The sequence below is a fragment of the Paralichthys olivaceus genome, chromosome 13, assembly GCF_024713975.1.
Source record: "Paralichthys olivaceus isolate ysfri-2021 chromosome 13, ASM2471397v2, whole genome shotgun sequence".
In the NCBI taxonomy this organism is placed as follows: domain Eukaryota; kingdom Metazoa; phylum Chordata; class Actinopteri; order Pleuronectiformes; family Paralichthyidae; genus Paralichthys; species Paralichthys olivaceus.
In genome coordinates, this window is record NC_091105.1 from 18,162,861 (window position 1) to 18,186,028 (window position 23,168).

Genomic DNA, 23,168 nt, shown 5'->3' on the forward strand with positions numbered 1-23,168 from the left:
ATTTTTTTTTTCCAGGGTCATTTTTCAAAGCTTTTAGGGCTACATGTTAAACTCTATTCACCTTCATTGTATCGGGGTGAGGACAGATCAGTGAGGAAACTTCAGCCAATTAAACTGAAAACTACATGAGTCACACTCCACTGGAGCCCAGTACAAAAACACTGTCTTTTCAAGTCCGGCTTCTATTAATTTGATTAAACATGTCCAACAAAAATGTGCTTACATAACATTATTATAATGCATTTTAATGTATTTCGGTTAAAATATCATTGCTTCCATTCCACAGCTATTAAGTTGTGTTTTGGCATTTCTAAGTTAAACTTAGGTAAAGATAATTAGCTTATGTTAGGGTAATTGGTTTAATTTTAAAACATTAAACAAATTAGTTCACATAAAGTACTTTTGTTTCAGTTTGACAAAGCAGACATTTCCTTACATCATGTTCATATCCTGGGAGGCTTTATAGGGAAGATGTGGGACTTTTAACTGTGTAACTATGGGAGGCAACGCAGGAAAATTCCAAACAAAGACTATCATAGACTCAACAATGAATCATGATTTCAAGGCATTCCTTCACCTGAGTGGGTGAAACATGTGGAGGGTTATTTAAGACATATGCAGTGTTTTACTGGGTAGAAAGCATTCAGTGTAGCTGTTGGCGCCTGCTTTTGATTTAGCAGGTTTCAGCCAATAGATATAAAACACAATTTAGTTTTTATCAGTGAGATCTTTGGTTTATCTCTGCATATCTTAGCTGTTGCTATGTTGGGTCACCAAAGAGAATGTATTGCTAAGGACATAATTAGCATCATGAATCCTTTTTAAAATTGCTAACTAAGGAGTACCACAAAGCACGATGCAAGCGTCTTGCAAATTTCACACTGATGGAGATGCCAGCACTCATATTGTTGTAAATAAGGAATAGACTTGGACCCACCTGATGAAGTGTCAGTTTATTACTACTTCCTCAACACTCCTGCTAAAATAACTCCCTTTCTCAAACGGATGCTGAAAAACTCCTCCATGCATTTTTTTCCTCCTGACTGGACGACCCCATCTCCTCACTGAATCCAGTTATCATTGTGAACACAACCTCCCCCCCTCTGTCAGATATAACATTAACACAACTTCCTGTTCTCTCCCCAAGACAGAAAGGAATCATTCACTCACTCATCCACTCACATGTTCACTTTAATCATCTTCACTGTCTGAATTTATAACAATGAGAGAAACAAAATCATTGGTATTTCTCTGGCGAACATCTAGTTGAAGATATAGATCACTGACTGCCAACAATAACCCAAGCAACAAGAGAAATGTTAATGTTCACAAACTACAGGACGTTACATGAGCTTCCTCTTGAAATATTATCTTCTGTCTGAGCTCTTTTGAGCTAACAATGTCGGGTTACTATCAAAACAGAGCTACGGAATGTAAGATGCTTCTTATTAACAGTATTGCAACAGAGAGAGGATAAATCATCTTCTCAACTATCAAGCCGTGGGATATGTGTTTGATGCCAGTGTCCAGACTGGACAAACTAAATATCTTTTGAGTTTTTATGACAACTGAAGGCTACCACAGGTTCTTCATGTTCGGAAGGGGAGGGTGAGGTGAGGGGTGTTCAGCTGCAACATACAGCTTCACCACTAGATATGACAACATTCTACACACTGTATCTTTAACAGACAGATGTTCAGAAAAGGAAAAAGGGATCAAGCATTTAGAATGAAGCTGTAGGAGAGATGGAAGAGGGGGATGGAGGGATGCAGGAGGAAGATACAGGAACCAGACACGACATCGGCTGTGTACCAACACGCTGCATGGCCATGATAAATCTGTATCAGGTGGCTCCTGGATCAGATAGTCAGGCACCATACCAGGTTTGGGAGAGTGTGTTTAGATGATGTGTTCAACATTTTTATACCAGCCTAAAGTGTAGAAATATTAAAAGATTGATTTTATTGTCAATTGTTTTTATATTTTATCTTTTAAAAATGTCATGCATCTTCCACCCATCTGTACTCCATCCATCCAGACATGGGATAAATATTTTATAACTTCTTTGTTTGAAGGACTTTAAAAAGTGTTTAAATAACCCGAGTAACCTTTTACAAGTAACCTTAAGTCAACCAACGGCCTCAATGAAAAAAAGCATTCATCATGTCAGAGAGTGAAGGCGGATCTAACCTGCTGGTAAAACAAGCACTCTTATCTAACACAACTTCAAAAAGGCTTTTAATAATCATAATATTTCAGTTTCTCTAAACAGGCCAAATGGCAGGACAGCTTTCCCCCTGCTTCTCCTTTAACACTCCTCCCTTTCATGCACTCACATTCGTTTCTCTCTACTCCCTTCTCCTGCAGTGTGGGCTCATGTATACTGGGGCCAGTGTTTCCAGGGCCCTCGCTCATATACAGGGCTGCTGTGTGCTGTTAACACGCAGACTCCCCATGAGTGTATAATTTGTGAGTCGTGTCCAATTCGGATCAAGTCAGTCTCCTGCTGACTTCCTGCTTTGGCTTGCTGATGAACGCTGGGAAAAACAGATCTGGTGCGGTACAGCGGTCACAAGATCCTCGTGCTGCGAGCCAACATGCAGTGTGAGACACTGAAGAATGACTCTTTTGGGTGAAAACGTTTTGTGCTGAAAGATGTAACATTAAATTCGACAATTTCACACCGTAGCTTACATCATCATTTTTCAGCTTTTAAAATCACGTCAGGATGTAAAAGAACATTTAGACAGTCAGGGGGATTTCCTGTTGTATCAGACATACAGTAATCTGTAGGAGTGATGTAGAGCGATTATCAAAATGACCATGAACACATCTCAAGTTCTAAGACAATTGAGAATAAATGAGGGATGTGTGATAAATTCCAAAGATCAAGAACAATTGTTATCCAGGGTAAATATGAGTATTATCCATCTATATGTATCATATGTATCCATCAGATGCCAAGCTGAGCTTTTGATCTGTAAATCTGGGTTTTACAACTTTGGAAAGCTATCACTGAGGAAAACAATAGATTTATAGCTGATAACATTACAAAGCAACATCCCAGGAATGTGTGCTTGTAATTTGACTTGCCCCCAAAGCTTGAAACGTGATCATAGAAACCACGAAAACTACACTGAGGAAAGTAACGCAGACCATATTTTACTGGTCGCCAATTATCCAACAGAGTGAACATATCAGTTAACAAAACCAGTCTTGCAGCAAAATCAGCTCCAAGTTTCAGACAATTAACATCACTGCTTTATTAACTGTGTCATTTCTGTAAGACCTTGTTTTGAGCTGCAAGTCACTCCACTGAACGACATGAGGACATTGGAGCAGCTGTCTGAGGTGGTTAGGCTGAGGTAAGCTGAGTAAACCCACACTTTGGTGTAAAGCTAGCTATCGTAACATGCATTAACCAGATTACTATTACGTTTGATATGATATCCATATATACATCTCCCTGAGACAGGGAGCTTAAGACAAGTTCAAATTTAAAAGTGTTTAAATCCACTGGAACTGGAATTTAATTTAAGACCAACTCGAGACTGCATGGAAATGTGTGAGCGATTTCAGACTCGAGGAACATTGTGTGGAATGTGCCGCCTGATACAACCCACAGCAGCTTCTTTTGAAATGGCACCACATTCAGTGCAGTGTACAAACAGCGTGCTGGATCTTCATATTCATTATTACAATTATAAACACAAAGGGTCATCGGTTTCACACGTGTTTGAACCACTCTGTTCAAAAGTCCTTTTGGTGACCCACCCCAACCTACTAATATATTATCAATATACTGCATCACCTGACTTCCTCCACTCCTATATGGCTACTAGAGGTGACCAAGCCATAAAGGATGACAGTTTCATTAAAGATCTTGATGGGTCGCTCCTCTTCAGTGAGTCCCATGCCAACCTCAGATCACCCAGAACTTTGCAGAGCACAAATCATGCTCCTAAGAGGATGAAATCGTGATTTCGATGGTGACCTTGTGACCTTCCCAGCTCCACCCTCTGGACAAACACTCTTCTGCCCTCACTACTACTAAGACCCTGAAAATATAAAAATCTGTATGTTGTAAACACTAATGTCTCTTGGGACCACTCCAGGGTCTTTAGGCTTTGAATCGTATTCATGAAAGCAATATAAACAGTATACACTCTATATTAGCAAACTGATCATGTATACATGCACTGCTCTTCTAACTGGTTTTACTAACTGGTTCTGGCACACACATATAGAGGCAGACACAAGAACATGCCTTCTCTCTCACAGGCACACAAACGCATGTTCAAACTCAGCAGCTAAATGTTAAAAGGACAAAAGCTGCTCTGTCCACAAGCTACATCCCTCAGAATCCTCTCAATCTTATTTTCATGTGGAAATATGTACCGTTATGCTTTATGAAATATTGCGCAGAAGGAAAATCGTGCGAGTGTGTGAAGTGGCCATATGTGAATGTGTGTGTGGGCCTGTTTCGCTGCTTTGTTTGGCAGTGACACACAAAGACATCATCAAAATCAAAAAAATACCTTTTTCTCTTTGATACACTTTCTTCCATCTGCTGTAGATTGGGAACTATTATGAGCAATATAATTCACACTGGCGTAATCTCTGCTGATGCTGCACCAACGTGCATCATCTGTTCGTTAATTCTGCCAATTACACATCTGAGGTGGTATGTATTCATTTTTAGGGCTGTTTAACTTTTTTTCTTTCCCTCAGAGCTCAATGTTTCTCTGTCCTTGCTGCTCTTGCTGCTGGTGGGAGGAGCTCATGTGATTGGTCCACCCGCTGGTTCTGTAATCCTCCTAATGATGCATCAGCCTTCCTTCCACTTTGTGCCCAGCTGCGCCTTGTTGCACCTGGTTTGCACCAGGGCCTGTGGTCACAAAAATTACAAGGATTATTGCTGGTCACACACCGGAGATTTTGCGTGTGCCTGCATCTGAGCAATTTTTCACATATTTCTCCTAATATTACAGAATTCATGCGACATATCCAGTGGGGTGTGATATGAGCATCTATATGATATAGTGGTGTGATACAAGAACCATTGGGGCTTATTTTCACATCTTCAGACACCAGGGTTACTATGAGCTTGGCTTGGCGTGTGGTTGTTTTCTAATGCAATTTATTGGCAAATTGTAAAATTGGATTGAGATCTGGTGACTGCACATGATTCTTTCTCTCTCTCAAAACAGCCAAACTGCTGTGGCAAACACAAACCAACACATTGCTACGTGTCCTGTTGAAAGCCTGTTTGCTTGGTGCTACTGAACTAAAGCTTTCAGGTGTTTTTCTGTAAAGTGGTAATGCTTCATCTTTCAAATTGGACCTTGCTACTACACTCAGACAGAAAATGGGCCACTGCAGTCTGAGGGAGACATTTTGATGCTCGGGAGGAAGCTACTTACATACAGTCCATGCAAAAACAAGAAGGTATGTCCCTCTTTGTATCAATCTGAGCTGGGCTCATTATCCCACAGCATTTCAAATGGCAGCCAGACAAAGTTAAACTCATTAGCATCCTTCATTTGAAACTAATTCACTCAGTTGAGACGAGATGCTCCAGATCTGCTGCTGTAGAGAAGGTTTTGGCTGCCTCACATAAGAAGGAACTGCATTCTCTTTTCTTTTTGGAGGCGCAAAAAAGAGGAGGTGCGCTGCTCATTAGGGAGAGCCATATGGTGGAGGGAAGAGGAGAAGAAAACTGGGAGAAGGGGTGGAAAAAACACAGTACTTTGTCTGCATCTCTGGAAAAACATCCCCCGTTGTTTAGACTTGTTTACAGATATTTGAAAAGGCACCCACCAAACTGACATCATATTATTTAGTGTTTTGTTTCCTATATTATCAGTTTTTCTCAGATGGGTAAATGTATAGAATAAAAAGTGATCGCCAGACACGAGATCAGATATATCAAGATCAATAATCTTAACATCATAGTGACAGATTAGATGAAAGGAGGACGGATGAGGGAAAAAAAGTGAGTCTTATTGTGAGTAGAGGGCAGCTGATGAGGAGTCAGATCAACTCCTACATGTCGGCCTGATTGTAACTACTGTCTCAACTGATCAACAGATTAGTCATGAAATCAATCCCTGCGCCTCCTGAAACACTCCTCCCTCCTCTTTTTCAGTCTTGGGGCAGCTGTGGCTCAGGGGGTAAAGCAGGTTGACCACTAATCCTCGGCTTCGATCCATCCCTGGCTCCTCTAGTTGCTGGTGTCCCCAAATTGCCCCTGGCTGCTGTTCCTGCAGTGTGTGAATAGGTTGTATGATAGTGATGTGGAATATAGGGAAGAACTGTGTGAGTGTGAATTTGATATATAGTGTAACAGTCCATAGTCCTCCTTTGCTCCATTTTCACCTCATTTCATTCCTGATTCCCTCCTTTCTCCTCTCCTCCTTGCCTCTCTAGTTCAGAGAATTTCTAAGAAGTTCACAGATAAGTCTCAGTGTGTGCTCAGGGGGAACCATGAACCGACCACAACCCTCCTCCGCCTTCCCGTCACCCTCTCTTTTCTTCTGTTTCTTTCTTTCCTTCTTTCCTGCCTAACTCTGCCTCTCTCCAAACCATCTGATGGAGCAAGCTTCATCACATCCAATCCCCTGACCTGTCAATCATCCCTGCTCTGAGTGGGAGAGAGAATGTGAAAAACAAAGAGCAGCACTTTGTTAGTAAAACATTTTTTTTTAGCACTGCTACTAATGCTTATGCTACTACGTCTATACTGCTGTTACCCCAACAATAGCAAGACTGGGTAGCTCTGATTGTTCTTTGTCACCATTAGCACTTCTACAAACCTTTCTGCTGATACATCTTATCGCTGTTACATCCCCACGGCCTGACTACTATTATCATATTGGTAGATTATTACGTTATCATAGATAAATGTCTTTCGGTACAGTTTATTTGAATGAGACACAAGAACCTACATGAACCTGACGTGCATAAATCTGCTTTCAGACTTGCAATGAACTTTGGAGGTCCTCTAAACTTTCTATGGAGGGGCTGTAGGGGTGAACCTCTTTATATACAGTCTATGGGGTGAACGCAAGATGCCTGTCTGGAGGAGCAGATGTAAGAACACAGCAGAAGATCCTCCACAGGATTCGACACGAGTGAGTGGTCGTGTTGATTCTAACACGTTACAGACGCAAAAATGAAAATATCCATTTGGATCAACTTTATTTTAGTTGCTATTTCAGCTAAGACTGAATACACAAAGGAAGAAGGGATAACAGGAAGTGTGGACTGGGCGTTACACCAGGTTCCTGCTGGTCAAAAGTATAATTGCATGTGGGTGCTGAATAGGAAAATGACAACTGCTTTCATCTGACTCCATCACAGACACGTGTGTCGCACTTGGCACCATTTTGCACCAAGTGTAAGATAAGGCCTGTCATCACAGTTGAGTCCCAGACATTCTGGCTTGGCACCAAAATACCATAAAAGATGGGTGAAGCTCATTTCAAGCAAGGTGTTGGAGCACTGTCACAAAAATAGGGTCCATTATCATACAAAGGTTATCAGTGCAAGTCTTCAGCTTGCACTATAGTTTCCTTCTCTTCATCATCCTTGTCTGAATCTTTACTACACTTACCTGCATCTCTACTAGCATTGAAACTGGAAACAAGGTGAGGAGTGGAATCTCCTCAAGAATAACTTGCATGCTGTTTTTTAAATTTCAACTCCCTGCAGCATACTAAAAGTTAAAATTAAAATATGCACAAATAACTTAATATAATATAAATGTTCAGCTTTTCCATGACACTTCACATCTCCTTCACATCCACGTTTATTGAGAGCCTTTGGTGCAAACATCAGATTCATAAAAGCAGAATGTAACTGCTGAGTCAAACATAGGTGCAAAGCGACTACATAGACATGCTGTAGAGGTGCAGTTATAGCATCTAGTATCGTCACACAGCTTTTCCATGAGGATACGTTGAAGTGAAGCCACTGAAACTGTGCAGCAGGAGAGTAAAACCAGCTGCTTTGACTGAAGGCTCTCCATTTCTCAAAGATATGCCTCAAGTTATCTTTCCTATATCCCCACTTCCACATCCCCACCCCCCTCAGGCTCACAGCAGGGATACTTGAAAATCACTTTGTCCTTTACCTTGAAAAAACTTCCTGACAGGTCGTTTTGTGGACTGCACAAATCTATGTCTCCCTGCTACAGAGCCAACACGCTTTTGAAACTACAAGGGTTTCCTGCATTTTTGCCCAAAAAACTGAAGCATGGTCAGTGATAGGATACCTGAGGCAAGTGTGTGTGTGTGTGTGAGAGTGTGTGTGTGTGAGTGTGTGACTATGTGCTTAGATAAAGAGCTGGCACCTCTGCATTCCAGACACCACTGTCCAGCTTTGCCTGCAGCTGTTATCTTCAAAGTGACACAGTGACGCTTCAGGGCCTGAGTGTCCTGTCACCGACCTGCAACGACCGACTGCACAGAAACAGTGTAGAAAGGCTGCCACTTTCTGTGAACCCCGGCCAGGCACCAGCAGAAGCCTGGAGACCAGCATGACATCAGCAGCCAGAGCAGCGAGCTCAAAAAATGTTTTATATTTGAATTTAATTAAAGATGCTGCTTGTTGTCCTTGAAAATAAATACTTTGTTTATGCCAGGTATCAAAGGGACAGTTCAGCATCATCACTTACGGTAGCGGACATTTAGGCTAAAAGCATGTAAATAAATGTAAATGACACCGTTTCGTGTTGAATTTGGATGTTGGGCCTTACAGCCACTTTGATGACACCATAGGAGCAGTATAGAGGCATTTAATCTTTTTTAAGTTTGAAGAATTGGTCAGCATTTACTTTAATTGTATTGGATTCGGCTGCAAGACTATTTACCCTTGAAACTCCTAAAGTGTTTTGTGAACTCAAACACGTCCATCAGCAGAGTAGTGAGGGAACTATCTCTCTAATATCACCACACTGAAGGACCGCCTACTCAGCCGACATCCTCTGACCCACCATAGTTTAGAATGATAGAAAATAATAATACAAGTCGCATTCACACGCATTCATACAGTTCTTCATACGGGACACTTTTTCTATCACAGCATTCATACACTTTTTTTTACACAATTTTGGATTTGTTCACTATTTCATTAACTGAACCTATTGCAACAATGTGAAGACTTTTTTACCAAAACTACAATGTGCATTATACTATGATTCCAGTTCATTTAGTTTGAATTGGAGAAAACAGAGTAAATAACAGTATGACTTACCTTTTTAAACGAAGGATAGTTACATTAAAACTAGGAAAGCTGAACACATAACTCTTCACATTATTAACCTTGAGGCTGCTGGATGTGTACTGGGCTGCATAAATAAGGTTGCATGGATAAAAAAAAAAAATGAAATCTGAAAGTTATTTTGAGGACCCATGCAAATGCAGTTGCATTTTTGCCTTAGACACCAGAACACAGGCACTAGTGCCAAGACTGGTTCAAAACCTGTACATGTCTGGACCATGAATGGTCCAAGCTCAGAAAAGTTAACTTTGGAGAAATTCAGGACCCAATTTTCCGGAGGTCATGTCTGAAAAGGGCTGGACTTATTTGACATGTCACACAGCAGTGACTTTCAAGATGCTGCTCGGTTAAAAACAGAGCTGTATTTCTGAGAAACATGATCACTTAGAAAGAAAGTGAAAGAAAGTGAAGGGCTCAGTCACAGTGTCAGCTTCCATGCAGTTAATTACATGATAATACTGGTGACTCTCTTTACAAGGAGTAGCTGCAGTTTGTCCATAAAGTCTGTAGACTCCATAATATGGGCCTGAATAGTCTTCATTCTTCTGACAAAGGTTAAACACTGCTTGTAAACACCCCTTGATGGTATAGGCTAATATAAACAGTATGTGCCGGTTCTTTTAGAAACATTTCAACACAAACATGCCAGACAACCAACTGTGTAACTTCAACATCAGTCGTTTGGCAGGCCAGCCACAAAATAACAAGTTTCACATTATATTACCAAACCGCTGCTTGTTGAAACATCCAGCAGACTATGTACAATATTACCATCTATTTGGACACATGTTTATGGAAACATAATGAATCTAAGTCCTGTCTTCTTTTAGCTCCTCCACCAACACTGCAGAAAAACAACAGTTAAGCTGCTTTAAAACCAAAACAATCGGCTGAAATAAGCTGAAACGCTCTGCAGAGCTGAACAAGCAGGATTGGACGTTAATTCTTTCAGGCTTTGTCATGATGAGCAACTCTTCCACTATTACATGTACTCATTTGACCGTATGGTCATATGAAGATATTAGCTGTGTCTCAATTCAGGGACAAATTGCGTCACGGCGGCCCAACTAGACTGTCCTATTTTGAAGTCTCCTTTAACTGCGGCCAATAAATGCGACGGGTGGATTCCTCCCGGCCGAACCCATCCCAGAATTCATTGTATTTCAATGACGAAGCATTTTTTAAAGAGGTTATGGTGCCGGGAAGTCCCAAGAGATCTTATGCTGGAGTATCATGCTTAAACTTAAACAGCTAACGATACACATGTTAAAAAAACCAAGGGGCATTAAAACTTTCTCATCGTGTCCAATTTCAGCTTTGTTGCTAGGCAACAGCAGTAAAGGAAGGACAGGCTGATGACACCGACCACGGAAATCCTCTGAAGATCAGACCGTCTCATTTCAGATGGGCCATCATGGACTACCCTGCTCACGAACACCATCCCCTTCATAGACCTAGTGCTCTGAAAGATGCAGCCCTGAATTGAGACACAGCTGAACAACAACAACCTAAATCTATTATTATAAGACACCAGAGAAGACAGAATTACACAATTATACAAATATATCTTCAATATCAGTGAATGAGGTGCAGTAGTGTTTTGAGCCTCTGAAAATTTGCTTTCAAAATACAACCAAGTGAATTCTTGTTTGGACCGAGGAGCTGAGCTGTTGATTTTACCTCCTTCGCGTTGCTTGTTGCTCCCTGATTGAATCAATGTTTGATGCGTCGTTATGTATTCTGACTGTGAGCACGCTGTCATACAGAGTATCAGTGCACTGTGCTGATGCTCTCAGACAGGGCAGCAGGCTCCCACTTGTTGTTGTGACTCACAGTTGAACTGTGTGGTCATTGAGAGGATTGACGGGGTGGTGGGGGGGGGGACCGTTGCCTACCCTCGGCAAAGAGTTGCCTCAGCTAATCTTGTGAATAATGCATAATCATGAATAAACATAGATCAGTGCGGCGCAGTACTGTAAAGGAGACCTGCCTTTTTTCCCCCCTTTCCGCCTCTTTCTTCTCCAACCCTGCCTCCATTTTGTCAATCCACTCCTCCTATCTCTTTCTGGCTTTCTCTTCTCTCACCACAAAACACTCTTTCTTGCTTTCTTTCTTTTTTTCCCTCCCTGCCAAAATCATACCCTCCCACTATTCCCTCATCCTCTGTCACTCTCCCTGCATCCTTTTCTTTTCCTCTCTGGCCGCGGCAGTGACAGACATTGTCGTGCTGCAGTGTTGCTGTGTCTCCGAGCGGGCGAGTCAGGCCCAGCCTTCACTCTCAGCTCAATAGCTGCCCGGGTTTCCTCAAAGGCAGCCATCCAGCCAGCACAAAGTCTGCCCACTGGGAATAGACCCACAAAAGAGAAAGGGGCTGCTCGCCTTCTTTGCTCTACTCTGTCTGAAGCAGCCTGCCTCCACCACCTCCTATAAATAATACAACGTTGCCTCAACAAAAAGAAACCCTACACTGCTCCTGCAAGCCTCTGCTTCCATTCCTCCTTTATTCCCTTGCCCTCTACCCCCCTCTCCTCTGTTTCCTTTCTCCTCACCTCCTTTACCTCTAATTCTACTACACCAGAAAAACACTGCTTTAAGAACAGGCTTACACACATTAAGTTGAATATTGTGAATGTGATTTTTTTGTGGTGCTCCTCTAATATAAGCTACATGAGAGCTGAGGAAAATGCTTTTTTCCTTATGGCTTTTTTAAAAAATATATAAACACTTAAAACTGAAGCTCTGCAGTCTGGACCACTTCTCAGAGGTCCTTTATCTTGTTTGATAGGTAACTATAGCAACACTATTTTGATTAATATAATTCTAGTGACAATGCTAGTCAAAATAGTGATACTAACCTAGGCTGAGACTGAACTATCACTAATCACTATATAGTCCATTTCATAATGAATTTGCCATTTTGTAGCGCTGAATGTTTAGTTACATTTTTATATGTAGTAGAATCATTGTATCCCCATGATGCATTGTGAAAAGTAGTATACAACCAATAGTCACTAGCAAAACAATATATACCATCATGCATTGCGCTTGTGGTGCTGACTATAGGAAAAATAGCAGAGAGATGAGAGGAGGGATAGAAGCACGTCTCAGCCTTCTCTCTCTGGTGATTCTACTCCTTCTTATTCTAATCAAAAATAACAGAATTATTGTGAGGATATTTGCAGACATTTTCACGGACTGTTTTTAAAACTGTCTGTTTTAGCACCGATTCCTAATATTTCCAATGGCGTAGTTTGTCTATTTTATGGCCGACACAAATCTGAGTTGTGTTGGTAAAATATGTAATAAGAGCAGAGCATCACAGCACTAACTGGGACAAATAGATTAGAACATGAAGATGCCACCTGAATATAATTTTTAACAACAAAATAGGTAAAATGTTTTTTTATGAATGCACAGTATCTGCAAATGGATTTGGTTTGTTTTCCTCCAATTTCAGTTTCAGGCAACTAAAGCAAAATGAATGTTTGGTTAAACCTGCAATAAAGAAAATGTGTCAGCTTTGAACACCTTTTAAGTGTATGTGATGAACTTAGCAAACGGCTTCTTATTGCCACAATATTTTCATTCATTTAGGGAGCGGTGTTAGTCCATGTGGTGAAAGTGAGGGTCCAACATTTACTTGTGTCCAGCAATAATTAACGTCTTTCTGATAGAATATCTAGAATTTGATGCTGCTAAATGCTCCACTGTGTTCATTAGCTCGTCTCTGGCTGATGCTCAGCAGGTAGTGGACAGTAAAGTCATGGTCTTAACTAAAACTCACTATAAAGCTCCGTAAATTCAGCTGATCCTTCTCTCCAGATTCCCATCTCTCACACTGTCGCCCTGTTCTCACATCCATTTCTCATTGGAGGCATTGTTATTGTCAAAATCAGTCATAGTGTTGGTGTGTGTGTGTTGGTGCAATTTGTCAGTGTATTAAAGTGAATGTGTGCACGGGGATTAGGCTGATATCAGTGAAGCTCTCACAGTCTGTCAGGCTCTGGGACGGGCCTGGACAAAGAGACTGATTTCAATTTAAATGCAGCAGCTGAGAGGACACATCTCTCCCAGTGGGGTGACTTCCACCCTCACCCACAACCACAAACACACACACACAGAGCCACCCACTTCAACATATTCAGTAGAATAGTAGATACAGGGTATTCCACCTCCACCTCCTCCTTGTGGCCGATGCATGCAGACTTTGTAGATGAAACATCAGGACATAGTTTAAAAAGCTGCAGATCTCTGTGTGAAGAGCTGACGTGTCTGCTGTGGCTCTGCACCTGTCAGTAATTATAGATATAATCTGGTCCTCAGCGCCGTGTTGTGGCCCCACAGTGGCCCTCACAATCCAGAGTCCATCATTAGATCAGCCATTGTCACCATGCATGGCCTCTGCACCTCTTATTACATGCAAATAGTGCTGCTTTATGTGAGCAGTGAATGAGACCCCCGCCTCTATTGAATGGGACACCCTCCTCACCCACTTAAAGCCATTCCTCCATTTATTATTGCATTCTCTGCCTCAGTGCAGAAAGCACAGATCTCATGGCGTCAGTGTTTAAAGAAACACTGTGGTGGTTGGTGGGATGCAGATAAGTGCTGGGCACAGTGCTCAACATGAATACTTTACACAGCTAATGAACAAAAGTACATTCCTGGTGTATAGTGCAACATGAATGTTTCCAAACATTTAATATGTATTGTAAGTTCTGTTTTCTCGGTTTTGTGGTTTTACGCTTTTTAATACAAATTAGTACTTTTTTAAAACAACATGTTTCTAAATCAATCAACATTTTGCTCAGCAGCACGTTACAGTTGGAGGAAATCTACAAACAAGCTTTGCACAAATTGGTGGTTGATGTTACTCCAAGCTTTTTTATATTAATATGGGAATGTCTCATTTTCCAATAGAAGCTGCTTTCCACCAACAAAACACAAACACATGAGAAGTTAGAAATAATTTTAAAACTGCCTTCCAAGATCAAGTTTGAGTTGCAATTATAGCAGATGTCAAATGATTGGGGGTTTGATGATGAGGCTTAATCTTAAAAAGCCTTAAATCATGTTGGCATTAACTTCATAGTGAAATTATTTTGTATTTGTACAAGCTGTAGATCATGCCTCTAATCTTTTTGGTTGAGAAAGTCCCCATTGGATGCACAGATGCCTGGAAATATTGATTTTTTAACTTTGTATGACGTAATTTTGACTTCACTGTGATAATAAATAATCATACGACGTCATTATAAGGGAATTTTGTGATCTTGCCTTGGGGGATGGGGATAGAACCACCGACCTTGCATGACCAGCTCTACCTCACCACAGCCACCCACAAGACTTAGACTGTCTCTATATGTATCGTAAAAAAAGAAAAGGGGGACCATATTTTTGTTGACCTTGAGCTTAAGGTTAAAGATCTGGAGACAAACTCCCACTAACTTAAGTATAAATCTGTCCACACACACACGGACAAACAGGGGTGGAGACAACCCCCTGCTTGTGCTGCTATGCTGGTGCAGAGTAACAAAAGACTTAACTTATATTGATTTCAAGCAGTAACAGTCTGCAGTAACTTTGTTGTACTGAACCAGTCAACATTTCAGTTCATTACATTTTCACCTCAGGTTTGCTGCTTGTTTCATTTTCTCTGTGTGTGCACAGAGCTGCTGCAGCTGCATAGTGTTTGTGTGTGCTTCGTGCATGATAATGAACACATACCTGTCAGGCAGTCATGTGCAGGATACTGCCTCAGGTCAGTGTTTGCTGCCAGAGGATGCTTTTCCATGACTGTTCCTCCGTGCACACACCTGTATGCTGTCCCCGCTCTCTGTCTGCAGCTTGACATTTGGTACAGTGAAGATAGAAGACACTGCAGGGGGAGAAGACGCAGGCGGATCAGGAGAGAGTACGCTGACATATTCAAGTGAGCTGTTAAATATAGAGATCGTTATTCAAAAGTCTTGCAATATTTTTGTCATAAGTAGTTATTTGAGATTGCTACATGTAACATTAAGATATTGCTGAAACAATCATAATTTGAACAGTCAGAGCAGCAGATCTTAGAGGCAGGAGATGCTGAATGGTTGGACCTGATATAAATTCAGACAAGTGTATTTTTTCTCCTCCATGGTGCCAAATGTAAGAACCACTTTAAGTTGCAGAGAAATTGGCACAACAAAAAATGCAGTATTCAACCTTTCTGTGTGAAATATTCCCAAAACAGAATGAAATCTTTGGTTAAATCTGTCATCATGTCTGTGGTTGGTCAAGAGTTGGAAATCTTCTAGTGTGCAGCTGCCCTAAGAGGAACCAAATGCAGGCATGGAAGATTGGTTGTTGATCGATAATTTAACGTGGAAAATAAACAAGATGAAACAGTCCTACGGTCAAACAGCAATCAGCAAATAAACAACAGGTAAATTAAAGAAGGAAACCAGAACCAACCACGGGGAAAAGCTCATGTACACAGACACATCAGGAACAGGTGCAGATGATCACAAGGATGGGAAACAGGACACACAAGGAGCACATTTTCAAAATAAAACAGGAAACGGAGTAAACAGAGTGCAAACAAACAAACAGAATACAAATCCAAACACAAGGAAAAGAAGAGGGCAGAATCAGGACAGACTAAGATGCAGTAGCCACACCTTTATTGTCTGACCAAGTCTCTGTGCTCAGGGCATATGTGCATTGTATCAGCTTATGAAAAATTATATTGTCTTATAAAGGAGAGAAGCACACCCTCAATGGGTATTGTCATATTTAAAACCAAGACAACATATTGGAAGACCATTGTTTTCTTATAAAGTTAGAACAATAAACAGATAAGAAATGGTAGTTTAGACTCAAAACTACCAGAACCAGTGAAACAATGAGGATATAAAGCTGTTTACTTAGCAAATCACAAATGTCAGTTGGGGCAAATGGATTCACACACTCTGTTCTGAAAGGGGCACAGCCTCTTCTCTAGTTTGGAAGTTAAGACAGTGGGTTTTGCCAAGAGAACTGGAGGAGAACTGCTCTGTCTAAACACTTTGTTCCACTTCCATAATGCACATAAATCTCTCTCCGAGTCCAGAGAAGCAGGAGGGGCTTTTCTTTTCCGAGGCCCTCGCTCTCACTTTTTCCACTGCCAGACACCCACACACACTCTCACTGAAATCAAATTAGAAATGTCACAATCCAACCCTCACAGCAACAGCAACCTCAGGAGCTCTATTGTCTCAGTAATTCTGTCATTGTTCCCTGTAATCTGTCTGGGTATTGTCTGGATAAATCCACGATACACATGACAATAGAGTGCACAGTGGGCCGCAGACAACACTTTGGTCATTGCTATACGGATAAAGGAACATTAACTGGAAAGTACATATAATATATTATGTATTCAACTACTGGGTGAGTTAACTAAAGAGCAGTGTGCTGTTACTGAGCGTTTTTCCCTTTGGCCCCAGTCTTTACTGCTGCAGGAACCTGATTACTATGCTGTGGTTGTAGCCAAATACAACTGGAGTAATTATCCAGTTCTTTATCTCACATTCATATCTCTCTTTGCATCATTTTGACACTCGTTTGCAAGCGGCACGCACACACGCACGCACACACGCACGCACTCACACACACACACACACACACACACACACACAGAGGGAATGGAGGATACTTTATGTTTATCCACTCTTGTCCTCATTTCAGGAAACTTTTTTTAATTCCCTCCCATTCTCCCCTCAGTGATTCTGCTGCTGTGTCACATGTGCATGCCGAAAGGAGAGAGTCAGAGAGAGAGAGAGAGATAAAGAGAGCAGGGAGGGAAAAAGAGAGCGAGCGAGCGAGCATGACAAGAATCAGAATGAGCCATCTCTCTTTTTTCCCCCTCTCTCTCAGTGACCGCCGCTTTCAGACATGACAACCTGCTGGGTGCTGATAACAGGATTAATAATGCTGAAAAATCCTAATCGGGGGGAATTAAAAATGGAATTCTCCCATTAAAATTACCACCATGTCAGTGGCAGCACACTCAGGTCTTCTGAGCGGGCTTTTCACTCCACTAATGAATAACAGCTTAAGGGATTGGTTATGTATGTATGTGTTGCCTGTCAAATGATATGGATATGCAGTCATCTCTGACATGCTGTCATGTAATAACCCAATTCTGTAGCATTAATTGAAATACAGCTGTACTGTAGAGTTGTGGCTAAAGCCTCTGCACAACCAAAATGTACACTGAGAAACCACTATTAATACCAATGTGCTTCTAAAGTGAAGATGTTGAAAGCTAAGATGGGTGTTTCTAAGGTACTGTGCTTTTTTTTTTTTTTTGAGTCGGGGCTCTTATTTAAAGAATGCCTCAGTGTGCTGTAGCTCTGGGCAAACAACATCTCAGGAAGATAGAAAATCAAACTGAGCATGTTGCAGCGGCTGAGCCCACTGTCCCACCGGCATCCACATAATAAGACAGGCTTTCTCTGCGTGAACAAAAACAAGCCAACCCCAGGTCACTGCTCGTTGCCTCCTTTACAGAGAGAGATGGAGAGGGAGAGAGAGAGAGAGAGGAGGAGGAGGATGCTGTAAGATCCAGTGAAGCTGAGGGAGCTCAAAAAAACACAAAGGAGAGAGGGGGAGTCAAAGCAAGAAGAGGAGAGAGAGTGGGAGAAAGAGAGCAAGAATAGAATTATATGTCTCCGCCTTACAGTCAAATTTCAGTCCAGACTCTTCTAATATATACAGTGAAGACTATGAAGGAATTTATTAAAAGGTGTTATTGTCGTCATAACGTGCACGTTCTTGAGTTATATTCACAAACGTGTGTTGTGGGGTCACAGTGACCTTGACCTTTTTAATATAAATTCTAATCAGGTCATTTTGGAGACATATACTGAAGATTTGTGTAATATTTGAAAACTAAAATCCTCAAGGCATTCTGGAGGTAACACATTCATGAAGCAGTGACCTTTTACCTTTGACATCCAAATTTGAATCAGGTTAGGTTTAATTACTTGATTGTGCCGAATGTAATGAAATTCCTATCAGGCATTCCTCATAAATCACAACATGTTCACTTTGACCTGCACATTCTAATAACTTTATCTTTGAGTCTGAGTGGACGTTTCTGTCAAATTTGAAGGTTTCCCTCAAGGTTTGGTTTGTGAGGCTGAAACACATTCTGTGAGGTCACAGTCTTTGACCATTAGAATATTTAATCAATCTAAACTCACTCTGTGTCAAAGAAGGTGCTGATGTCGCAGCATTTTTGTTGTATCATCTTAAACCAGGAGGCTAACCCGTTTGCGTTAAGATACCTTGTCAACTTATGCTTACTTAATGCTTGTGGCATTGAGTTTGAATATAATAGAGTTGATACAGTATATTTCTATATGTTGTCCTAAGCAACCTTCCAGGCAGCCTTAGTTGGTCCCTCAGTTTAATTATGTTATTAAACATCAGCTGTTTTCTATCTACTTGCTATTAAAATAAATCATTAAACCTAACTTAAACCTAAGTTACAAAAAAATGTTGTAAAGTGCAAAGCAATCTATATTCTTTAATTCTTTAACCAATATACAATTCTATTTATGTACAGACAACCATCACAATAAGTTCTGCAGTAATAAAGTACCTATTTTATGATTACTAAGTAGATTTATAAATGTTGCTGGTAACAAAGGAGGACAGTGATGTTTCAGAAGGGTTAATTGTGTTTGAGTCTAAAAATCTGCGTTTCATGTTTCTTGAATTTTTGAAAAAGTTATGACTCAGAGAATGAGGATGTGTGAGCTCATGTGTCACATCCACTGCTGCTGCTTCATCTGATGAGTGTGATGATGAGAGGGTCAGATCAGCGATCCCACCTAGAGTTACTAACTGCTGTTAAAAAAAGAACAGCATGAACCGGCCTCGGCCTCATACAGAGTCCTTCACTTTCAACCCCCCTTTTGTTCTCCTGGGTCGACCCCTACGTGAGGTGGACCTTTGAACCTTGAACACTATTTTGAATACAGCACCATCAATCTTCACATAGCATCATATGTGAGGGATTATTTGCATTTCGAGTTTCTCACGTCCAGATACCTGCAAAAAAAACGTTACGATCAAGAAGAAAAAAAGCGCTACCTGGCTTTACAACTTGTCAGCACAGACAGGTGGTGTTAGAGTGACAGTGTCCAGTGTGCTGGGTTACTTACTGTCCTGCAGCTCCCAGAGCCGTGGTGGAAGGTTACTGAAGTATTCGTGGTTCAACGCTGCCTGGGCTGACAGGCGGTTCTTTGGGAAGCACTGGAGGAATCTGGAGGCCAACTCCTCAGCATGGTCCACGTAACCCAACCTGACACACACCACCACACTTCATCAGATGACCACAGACACATGTACAGTATATACATACAGTAACACAGTATACACCCATCAGACACACACACACTCATGCCTATCAGTCTTACAGGCTTTAAACCGAGTGTGACCCAAGGAACTAGCCGCTTCCCTTTCATCCAAATATAATATAAAATAACCTTCTTTCCATTCATTCATCCCTCTGAGGAAACAAATTATTCTCTCCAATTCACAGAGCTGCTGACAACAAAAAAACATGCTTTTTAATTATGTTCTGCGTTTGCTGACTCAAGAGGAAAAACACTTCTCACACACACATACAAAGGAGCACACGTGCGCGCATACACGCACACGCACACACACACACACACACGGTTACACCTCTCTCTCTTGAGTTTGATGACTAGGTCACCATGAGAAACAAAAGGTGTTCATTAAAGAAGGAACCAAGACATGAGCAAACTCTAAGTGAACATGAGTGAGTGTGTGTGTGTGTGTGTGTGTGTGTGTCCAAGTGTGTGTGTGTGTGTGTGTCCACGTGTGTGTGTGTGTGTGTGTGTGTGTGTGTCCGTGTGTGTGTGTGAAGTGCATTTGTTCTGGGAGTCACTGAACTCCTGAACCAGCCCTACCTAGCAGTGCTGAGGGGGAAAAAGACTGAAAAAAGGAAGAGCAACAAATTCAGTCAGTAATTAGGCATCCACTGCATTAAATAAACATGATGTTATTCAGCGCAGCTCGCCGGCCCGCTGCGCAGAGCACTCACAGTGCTTCTCATGTTCTGCAGGCTTCTCATGGCTGGCTCCCTAGTCAAGCTCTCTGACAGACACTCCCATGGCTCTCAATAGGGATCTCAACTCAACTTATCAGCAAAGAGACAGAGGGAGGATAAATCTCAGTTCAACTCAACAACGCCACTCAGCAAAGAGGCAGGGATAAAGTTAACAAAGTCAATCAGGGCCTCCTCTCGCCTCTCTCTCTCATTCGGCTGGAATATTCTGTGAAACTCCACCACAAAGTTTAAAGACAAACTAGCGGGTGTGAAATGATTCAGTTGGAAAATGGACCACGCTGAGTTGGTTCAGTCCGACCAATTGTTGACCGAACGCAAGAGACTGAGAACAGTTAACTTTAAAAGATCAGTATGAATCTGTTACTGCAATTAAATCTTAAATTGTACTTTTTAGAGGTATCCTCACTGACATTCCAATTGACATTGACAAGTTTTCTGGTGTTCTACCACTAGATTTGGAGTTTGTCTTGAAAAACTGTCACAGAAAAAATACTGATATGGTGCAAGATTTTAAAAAAACATGGAAAAACACAACAAGCAATCCCCTGGTTCCTTCTGGCCTGTGATGGTACAATAGACATAACAAATGTCAGGTGTTTTTGCATCCTCCTCCTCCTCCTCATCATCATCACTACCATCTGACATCAGTCTCCAAAGAGAAACAGTTCCAGCCATTGCTTTGGGTTAGTGTGACACAGTATAGCATAGGTAAAGTTTATTTGTATGGCAACTTTCACAAAATCACAAAGTTCTTTATATCAATAAAAAAAAGTCACTACTATAGAAACAATACTGAAAATAGGAAAGATTAAAATTGCAAGTATAATGTTCCCCGTCCCTGCACTAAAGCAAAAACACTGCAGTTAAGGCCAATGACACTTTGACTCACTGACAAAAGTCTTTTGACGACATGTTTGCATCAAGTATCCATGAAGGAAGGAATCATCTGCTGGGAAACATGAATGTTCCAAAATCAAAGAAGATATTATCTCCTCTTCGTCTCAACAGCACTAGAGGAAAGTCTAAGATAAATATAAATCTTTCTGTGGATGAATTGGCATGGCGTCTAAATAAGTGCAGGTGTGAGATCACGTTGAGATGAGCATGTTGGTCTTTAAAAGCTGTTGGTGCAGTGTGTGCACATTCCGAGCTGCCTTTGTGGTCAGCGAGCTTTAGCGAATAAGAGCACATCTGCGGTAAGATGGATGGTATCTACTGAACCTATCAGACAGCTCCAGGTGATGACACATTCACTGCAGAGGAAAGCATTCCTTCCTCACTGGTGCATGGCCAGCGCTCCTTCATACCACAAACAGGACCAGGCAGAGGTGAGGCAGAACAAGCTGCCTGTATTGTCCCCTCACCTCTGCGGAAAGTGACATGTTTGTTAGATCAAAGCACCATCACACAGCTCTGAAGATCTAAGCTCAGGGTCCAAAGTTCATGGAGCGGCTGAATTAAGCACGTGTCCAGATCCACTTTTGTTTTTTAGTTTAACTGTGGAAGTTGCTGTTACCAGGTGCATGGTGCATGAGGGTTGCATTGAGTCACTGAATGAATCACAGCCGTGTTTTGGGCATAAAGTGCACAAAACCAATCATCCTCCATTCTCTGTAAGAGCCAGGTGCTCTTGCACCCTGGTGGATTAATATTATAAGGGCACATTTTCAAGCTAAAAAGAAAAAACACTTCTCTGCAGAGGAAAAGGTTTGATGATTGGATCATCTCTGCGTGCACGTGTTGTGCACCCATCGCTGTAGCCACATGTAATTATAATAAATAAATAATGAAACTAATGGTACTAAGGTATCTGTTGGTAAAAGCAAAAATCGCTTTCTGCTGCTGCAAGACAGCAATGTACCACTGACGTGCTTGTACACAAGAACAGAATGTCTTCTTATTAGAGTTCCATTGCTTCCAAAAATAAACACCAGGCTTTTAACCAGTCTGAATCCAGTGAGTCAGGCTACTATAATTGTTGAGTAATTTTCAGTTGTTGAATTATAAATTAATTGTTAGTCGTTGCAGGAGAGTATGAATGTCGTCATCTGCCACAACATTGAAATACTGTTGAGCCAGTTTTAATGTAGTGGCTGATTGGTAAACACAAGTCATTGCATTGAAGTTTTTGTGCAAAAGAAATGATCTAAAAAGTCCCCAGCTGTCAATGTGAACTTATATAACATAATAATAATAACAGTACTGCACGGACTTCAAATATCTACCATACTGCACAATCCCTTTCTAGTGTTTACAACATATTGCACAGTCCTTTTTCTATTGTTATTATTATTAATCATTTTATATTGCTGCTTGCAAAACACACCACAGCAAATTCCTTCTATGTGTAAACCTACTTGGTGATAATCCCTGATTGTGATTCTAATGCTTTTTACCATTACTAACAGCAGCTAATTTATTGTTAGATTAATTTAATCAGAAGCAATGTACTTGCTCAGGAAGAACACTCTTTAATTCAGGTATATTGATCAAATGACTCCATTCAAAGGATAACATCAAAACTCTCAATCTTCTCAACTAAAGGCTCTACGATTCTCAGCCTGGGATTCACTTCCCTGTGGAAGTGAGACATGCTCCCCTTGCCTCTCTGTTGTCTCCCCTCCAGATGTAAGCCAAGGGCAAACAGTGGCACACTTCTAGTAGACACCCCAGACTGTGCCACCCTGCCAGTTTTCTACCATATACATCGGATGTCGCAGAGTGGTGTCTTACGTGAACTCTGCAGGAAGGCTGGTAG

General features: G+C 41.3%; 1 protein-coding gene across 3 annotated transcripts in view; it reads right to left on the reverse strand.

Annotated features, from left to right (window-relative positions):
- Positions 1-23,168, reverse strand: part of cdk14 (cyclin dependent kinase 14) — a 135,762-nt gene that overhangs the window by 18,814 nt on the left and 93,780 nt on the right. For all 3 annotated transcript variants that reach the window (XM_020091284.2, XM_069537971.1, XM_020091285.2), the window contains 2 exons: positions 19,476-19,615; positions 15,010-15,160 (listed from right to left, as the gene is read on the reverse strand). In XM_020091284.2, coding sequence (XP_019946843.1) covers positions 15,045-15,160; positions 19,476-19,615 — 256 coding nt within the window. In that variant the 3' untranslated portion in view covers positions 15,010-15,044. The remainder of the gene's footprint in view (positions 1-15,009; positions 15,161-19,475; positions 19,616-23,168) is intronic.